This window comes from Macrobrachium rosenbergii, chromosome 12 (genome assembly GCF_040412425.1).
Source record: "Macrobrachium rosenbergii isolate ZJJX-2024 chromosome 12, ASM4041242v1, whole genome shotgun sequence".
In the NCBI taxonomy this organism is placed as follows: Eukaryota; Metazoa; Arthropoda; class Malacostraca; order Decapoda; family Palaemonidae; genus Macrobrachium; species Macrobrachium rosenbergii.
Window position 1 is genome coordinate 5,602,172 of NC_089752.1, and position 8,329 is coordinate 5,610,500.

Genomic DNA, 8,329 nt, shown 5'->3' on the forward strand with positions numbered 1-8,329 from the left:
CGCTGTGTGCTATATGAGAGTGAGAGAGAGGTTTTACTGTATGAAGTCGTATTGCATATTTTTTCGACTGGTATTCTAGGGTCAATTGTTCACTATGTACAGTACATTATGAGATTAGCTGTAAACAGCAAACGGTACCCATACAAAATGTAATTAACAGGGGAGTCTAGCAAATGTGAAAAACAGTAGCATTGCACTTTCATGTAAACTACCATTTGAATGTACTGGTAATCTGGTTGCTATGTCTGATTTTCTTGTTACACTTGTACATACAGAGCATTCATTGGACATAAACATACATACAGTATCTTTGGATGTCTTGTGTTTAATGATACTGTGACAAAGTTCTTGAATGACACATTTTGCTTGAGCCATACTATCTGGTTGTTTTGTGTTTAATATACACTTATTATATATGAAATCATGAATAATCCTAACTTTTTTCACATGCTAGCAAGTGTAATGGTAGGATTTTGGGGTAGCCTGGAGGTAGCAAGGCATGGGCTAGCCCAGACACTTCCTACAACTGCACTCTGGAAACATTTGCAGCCCCTTGGATGTAACACACAAAGCTTTTGTGCAAATACCACATACTAAATATTATATAAAATCAGGCACCTACATGAAATGAGAAATGAATGCAACCTTTTGACCATGCAGTACTTGTATCCATCATAAACACTTTCTTTTACTCTTCTCTTACAAGGCGAGTGTATGCATACGAGGTGGTGAACATGAGCTCATGGAAGAACTTAAACCACTACCTGGTCATATATATTTAAAACATTATTGTTATTGTTGTCCTACCTGTCTGTATATTGCTCTATTTCTACTTGCTGAGATATTGCTCTAAAGAAAAAGTCTTTTTTATTGTATATATACTATTGTATAACTGTATTTTTATCTTGCTTACCTAATCTTCTCTCATTCTTCTGTTTTAGTTTTACTTTGTTTTCTTACAATATTCTGAATGATTCAAGTACTATTGTATATAATAATGCTATATAAATACTTTATATGAATATATACTGTAACGATAAATGACTCAAACAGAAATGTAAAACGAATTAAAATATATTAAAAACTTCAGTTCCCTAGAAAATTTTAGCTTAGGCAAATCAACTGTGAGGCAATTTTGTGATAAAAAGATGTTCATTTTAAGTCCCTGCCAACATTATCATCATTAGCAAATATACTCTATGCAATACCTGCACATTCCATTAATAAAACAATGTAATAAATAACAAAAGTTTAATAAAACTCTGAAAATTTTAGAATATCTTAAAACATTTACATTGTACTTTCAGAAATATAAGTCCATACATGTTCCCTCAGTCTGTGTTACTACTGCGATCACTTGCATGAATTTTTCCAAGGTGTTTGATCAAATCGCGTCTTTCTCTATATGATTTAGAGCAGAGGCGACATGCAAATCGCTTGACTTGAAGATGACGGATGGTGTGCTCCTTCAGCTTATCTGCCCTTGCAAATGACTTCAAACATAACTTGCACATATGTCGTTGCTCTTCCCCATTATGAATCTTAAAAAGAAAGAAAAATGGTGTTGCAGGGGATAGAAATACTTCATTCTAATAGCTTTTATAGCCATTTAATTCTACATAGCTTTTATTCTGATTTGGTACCCACCATAGCAACTTATTAAAAGTAAAGTTATTCTTTACCTAGAAACAAAATATTTTACAAAATAAATGTTTATTTCACAGATAGAAACCTATCGCTGTTACCAACACCCTCAAAGGTAAGCTCAACACTTACAAAGAGTAAATTCATAAGTACACTGTAAGTACTAGGACATTCTTAACATATGCTAGATTACATGAAAAGTGTTTTTCACGTCAGAATGCTACTTCCTAAAGTCCATACACATGAAAAAAATTCCTGAAAAAACTAAAAAGCTGATGAAAAAATATAAGTAACGCCTTGACTGTTTTTCGTATCTTGTGCAAACCTGGTCTGAAATTAACACTAAATCCTTTCTCTTTCTCTTCTAAAAAAATAAACGTTGATAGGACAGTAAACCTCTAGGGATAGAGGAACAAGTGATGCCTAATTATTCTTTATCTCTTGCAGCCATCAAGGATCCTCTCACACATCCTTGAAAGCATATACTGGGAAGTCACTCGGTTGTGCGGCGGCTGTTCAGATCCGAAATGTAGCTACGAGGACTGAATCTGAAACCTGCTGTTTCCTAGCCCCCAACCCTTGTTGATGAATGAGACCAGGAATCACATTCTTGGTAGAATAGGGGCTCTCAGTGTTACCTATCTGTACTCATTCAGGTCCAGATTGTACTTTGTACGAGAGATTAGGTTCGTTGAACCCAAGAAGGGCAAGGTGGCACCTAAGAGACTTCTAGAGTTGTTCCACACCAAAGTACTCGAATGAGTCATCGGAACTCTGGGTGTTCCCAGTAGTTACTCTAATGGTTGAGCCACCACCAAAGGATTCAGGGAAAGGGTATCCAAGGACTTGTGGGCGACACCCCTCAGTTAGAACCAAGTGAAAGTTACTGGTCTCTTTCAGACTACTGCTTTCATTACCTGAAGGAAAGAATGACTCTTCTGGAATGTGAGAGGTCCTAAACCCTTAATGTCATTAGCTTTAGGCCTGATAAGAGTTCCCTGGTCACAGTTACCAGCTCTGTTGACTTCAGAGATCCCCTCCAGAATCCAAAAAGGAGATGGCATTTTTATGGACCTCCTTTTTCTGCTGACCTGTACTCACGAACAGGCATCCCCACTTTGTTCTAAGGGTTTTCTTCCTTTTCAAGTACTGGCTGAGGGCACAAACCAGGCACATATCATCTGGCTCCTCACCAACAAAATCCCAAGGGGAAGTAATCGAGAAATTTTTAAATTTTAATTCCAGAACCAGGGGATTCTGAGTTTTTGCCACAAACTGCAGGAAAAAAGAGAACGAGAGGGATTTTCACCCCTCCGAGTGCCCGTTGAGATATGAGAGACCATGTAACTCCCGAACTCTTTTTGGCAGATGACAAAGCCAGGAGGAAGACTGTTTTGACAATGATATTTCTGTTTAATGAATGAGACAATGGTTCTAACAGAACTGAGGCTCTCCAACACTAGTTACTCCCCACTCATGTAGTCTAACCTCTTTAGGGGAACAGGGTTATTCAAAACTCTTAAATAACATTGAGATCCCTGCTGATGTTAAAAAGTCTATACCCCTCAGCTGGAAAGGCTGGGGGAGGGCTGCCCTGTAGCCTTTAACAGTAAAAACTGACAGGCCTTTGTCACAACGCTGATAGACCAGAAAGTCTGCTACACGCTGAAGAGTGGTACCAAGTGGAAACTGATCCCTTCTATGATGCCAATCGCAGAAGACAGCCCCCTTTCCTTAGTAAATTCCTGCTGAGGAGGGACAAAGGGTACCTGACATTTGTTTCACTGTTCTGCGAGAAAAGCCTACCCTTGTTTAGTCAGTACATGTCCAGTCCAGTGCATGAGCAGAAGGATACTCCATATATGAAAGGTGAAGTTTTTGTATCCACATAGGAACAAAAGCCCTTTTAAAAAGAACAAAAAGCAATGCAATGTCAACAATACAAGGGTTCTTACATAAGGCCCCTGTTAACACTGAACTAGCAATGACAAAACCCTACAGGTAGTACAAGCTCTTCACTATCAACTGAAAATCTAGAATAATGAAATGTACTTAATGATTCAGACATAAGACAACCTTTCTTCCTCAATGCTGGGGAGTAAATTCAAGCTGTTAATTAAAGTTGGCAGACACAATGAATGGATCTGAAGGAGCACCTGGCTTAAAGTCTTATTTTTTCCTCCATGATGGAAGCATCTGAGGTTTCATGCAAATATAAAATTCTTAACTAGAAGGGGGGGTGACTGACACCTGAGCAACTACATTCATTTGAGTGAAGCCCACTTTTAATGTAGTTTTTGATACCATTACCACAATTCAGATCTTTATCTACTTGTGTTATTTCTAGTATACCCACTGACAGTACTGGATGTGGATTTTTTGAGCTATGATATCCCACTGCTGACACTCACCTATGGACATACCAAATCCACTTGTCATTAGTCTGTGACGTCCGAGGTGATTTATGACTGGTTCACTGAAATCTAAGCAGTCATGACAAAGAGGTAAAAATGGGGGCCACTGGACCACTTGCCCAAATCCTACCACTGGGCCTACTATGAATGTATGAGCCACATCTCTACAGAAAATGCTAAAGGTATACTGGCATTTCCAGGAATGTGCTTTAACACTTGAGCAACAGACACTCTACTGCATTTAAAAATAATTAATACATTTGCGGAAATGCAATCCTGCTATCAGACTGAGTTGTATGTCATGGAGATTACTCAAATTATCCAAATCGGGGGAAATTTACTGATATACTCTAATGAGGGACTCTTACTAAGATAAAGAGCAAGATCATACTGTGGAGAGAGGTCCTTGACATCCTTAAACATAGGCATTCTGTCTTTGACAGGGAAAAAGGAATATCTATTTCATCCTCTCCAATCAAATTCTACAGAAAAAAAGAATTACAAGAGATATCACAAAATTGTCTGGGAAATAAACTTTTGGCAAAAAATTACGAGGCAAAGAGTAACTCCATATAAGTCATTACAGAAGACAGTCTGTAACTTGCTAAAATTCTTGGATACTTACCCTCCTAGTTACAGATTTAAATATTTTAAGAACAGTAATTTACTATTGGGTTATTTTTTTTAATAGTGTACATATTCTTACCCTCATGTGTGCATACAAGTTGCTGGATCTTGAGAATGTCTTTTCACATGTCTCACATTTGAAAGGTTTCTCTCCTGTATGAATTCGTATGTGATCACGATAATATTCGGTTCGGGAAAATGTCTGTCCACATACCTGGAAAAACCAGCAATGTTACAAGAGGATAATATCTAATATTGCATTATGAAACAAAGTATGCATCTTCACTTGAAAAAACGTGGATATTGTATACTGTAACATGAGCTGGAAGCTAAATAAGAGATTCTTAAGATACAAACCCACACCATTATACAATTACTCAAATTTTATTAAGCCAACATCATCATCATAAATGTTTCTAAGTTAACTTTTGCCTTTATGGAGTCCGACATGAAATGAGTTCTCTGTCATGTCATCTTTCTAGGTTTGTCTTTTATCCTCCACGGTTTTCTGGACCTTCCTACAGATCCTGGTCCTGCAACTTCCATGTCTACTGCATTTCTGACTAAATTTTTTCAACCTTTTCCATCACATGACCAAACCATCTAAATTTTTTAGATCTTCCCACCACACTCTGGCCATGAATCTCATCATTCTATGGTCACACTTTTTCAAACTATCATCCATTTTCCTTGTTAGTGCCTACATTTCTGCAGCACTGAGCAACAGAGGCTCACACACCCATAATAAGTCTTAGCTTTCTCTACTATTGTGACATTTTTAATTCCCCATGGTATATTTACTGTGTTTGATGGCATATAAGAACCCCATCCAACTTCAGAAGGGAATATTAAAAAAAAAGAAATTGTGTTTACATATAAGCAATCAATATTATCTAAATATGTAACTACAGTATATTAGAAAAAACTTGACAAAGCAGGAAAAAATCTTTTTAAATAATATTTATGAAATTTCCATGAGAAAACAAAAGCAGCTTAGGTACAGTAGAAAGCAATTTATAACGCTCCCCACCATCTCGGCCTCTGACAGATAACTCCGACAGTGACAATAAATTTATGAGCTCTTTAATTTGCAAACAAAATAAAAACAAAAAACAACATTGTAGGTTAAATATAAGAAATTATTTAAATGTTTGTGTAATACAATAAGATTTTTAATAACTTTAATTAAATAGCCCCATACACACCAGTATTTTTGTTATGTAATGCACTGATTTGAGTAAAGTGATGCACTTACTATGCCCTCCCCCCAATTTTCTCTGATACAGTATCTACATGACAGTTATTTGATAAGGTACTATACTACTGTGCTCAATGCAGTGGTTACATATATATATTTTTCAGTCTGTGTATGTGCATTCCTGCACATGCATCATGTTAAAGTAAATCACACACTTGCTGTGCATGCATCTGCTTGCCTTCCGCTCTCTCTTTTGCTTTTTGTCAAAAATCTTTTATTTTCTCATAAAAAATAGTAAGTGGAAATTATAAATATCTGTGGTGGCCTTTTTTAACATAGTCTGAACTGCTGACCACGTAACAGACAATTCTGCTGTAAAAACATACACTGCCTTTCTTTAATGGTCCTTGCTTTTCACCGTAATAAATCCAATCTATTTCAACTTTTCCACTCTTGCATGTCATCACTTTCTCTCTTGGCTTCTTAAAACATTATGTTCAGGACTTCAATCCTTTGCTTTGACAAAATTCCAAAACTGCTTCACCCATCCATTCCTATGTAACCATTTAGGTCTCTTTCTTTATTTGTTTATATCTGAAATTTGGATCTGCTGATTGACAATGAAATCAGTTGCTCACAGCTGGTATGTTAAAGTTTCACAACTGACATTCATCTTATAAGACGGACCATGAATTTCCTTACCATATTATATCAATAAAATCAGTATGCCTACTCCACTGTCCTGTCTCACCTCTGTTTTCCAAGAATTTATACTTCTCATCACTGCCAACAGATCTAGTCCCTTACCGGCTTTTTCCAATCTGTTCCCATGTTCATATCACTCATTACCAATAACCCTGCTTTTGTTTTCTCTTCCCAGGAGATTCTCCTCACCACCAAACTACTTAAAAGTCGATGGCTACTGGAAGCCATTTTGTTTTGAGAACTCATATTTGATTTTGGAGCTGTTGCCTTAATGCAAGTTCCATACGACTTTACTGATGAACTTAACCCACCCACTTTTCTCCTTCCTTGGAACTGGCTACTGACAAGTCCTTGACTCACTGTTTTACACAGGCTGGGAAACTGGATGAGGATGGAGGGTAATTATATAAAAAAAAATTAAAAAGTTTAGTGTTCAGTGCTGTTCATGTGCATAGAAAGGGGAAGTATGTAGAGATTGAGCCACACTATTTTGTGTATGTATGGGCATAGGGAAAATGCTGTACCTTGAATAATGGGTCTTAGGTAAATCAAACTCTTATAAGTGCTATTTCCTCTAGTTGGGTGGTTAGTGCCTTGGTCAATCTACCACTGCACCTCCAATTTAAGAACAAAGTAAGTGATAAATCAAGCCGGTATATTTCAAAACAGGAAGTTTCTTGTGTCTGGTGGCTGCACTAACTATAGACCAAGAAGCATTGCTGAAAAGCTCTCTACAGCTGCTGAATAGTTGAGTTTTTCAGTTAAGTGTTTTCAATAACAAAAAGACTTACTAGGTGACATTGGGATACTAAACTAATTCTTCAGCAAAACTACAGTTTGCATTTTTGAAATCATATAACTCACAAAACAACTAAATCATATAACTCACTCACAAAACAACTAGGTAAATTACCTCGCATGCACTTCCTCGTAACCCCTTGTGAATATCCATGTGCCTCTGGAAAGCTCCACTTGTTCGTAAACTTTGACCACACACATTACATACGTAAGGGAGTTCACTGTGGTAGTCTTGCACATGACTGTTCATATCCGCTGAGGTTATAAACTGGAAAAAATTGGGAAACCTTCAGCCTTAGTCACATATCTTTTACATTTACTCATAATTAGTTGCTATTTACAAGGCACTTACAGATAATCTTTACTTGACGATAATAAAAAATGTTTTTTTTCTCACAATGAACGTGGTAACTGTTTTTTGTAGTTTCGGTTTAATGATTATGAATATCACTTTAGACTTAACTCTCTATTTCTAAATACCTGCACCAAAATTATTACCAGCAACTGAGTGAACAGTAGTTACCACAGTATTATAAAAAATAGTTTAATAGGACCAATGAGTAATTTCTTTGCTTTTGCAGATATGAATTAGCTGACTTTCAAGCCATACAACTAGGTCACCTATATAACTAGAACAAATTAATTAATATACCTGAAACAGACAACCATTTTAACTCAGAATATGATTCAATCTTTGGGAAATTTCCAAAGAATAGGAGAATATAAATTCAAGGAATGTATGAAAATATTATTTGATGCAGATGGATGCTGTTACCTAATGAAAGCAATCTTTGTTATCAAAATAATTACATGATATATATAAATATATAAATGAGAGAAAGCTTGGTGAAGAATAATTAATGTTGTAATGATTAAAACACCATATAGCAAGACGATAACATCTGACATTGATGACCTTCGAAGTAAATAAAGATATAAAAAA

At 36.3% G+C, this 8,329-nt stretch overlaps 1 protein-coding gene across 1 annotated transcript in view; it reads right to left on the minus strand.

Annotated features, from left to right (window-relative positions):
- Positions 1-1,237: 1,237 nt before the first annotated feature.
- The window catches only part of LOC136844307 (myoneurin-like), a 23,535-nt gene continuing 16,443 nt past the window's right edge, over positions 1,238-8,329 (minus strand). The window contains exons 8-10 of the mRNA XM_067113281.1: positions 7,502-7,654; positions 4,765-4,899; positions 1,238-1,541 (exon numbers count right to left, since the gene is read on the minus strand). Of these exons, the coding sequence (XP_066969382.1) occupies positions 1,332-1,541; positions 4,765-4,899; positions 7,502-7,654 (498 nt within the window). The 3' untranslated portion in view covers positions 1,238-1,331. The remainder of the gene's footprint in view (positions 1,542-4,764; positions 4,900-7,501; positions 7,655-8,329) is intronic.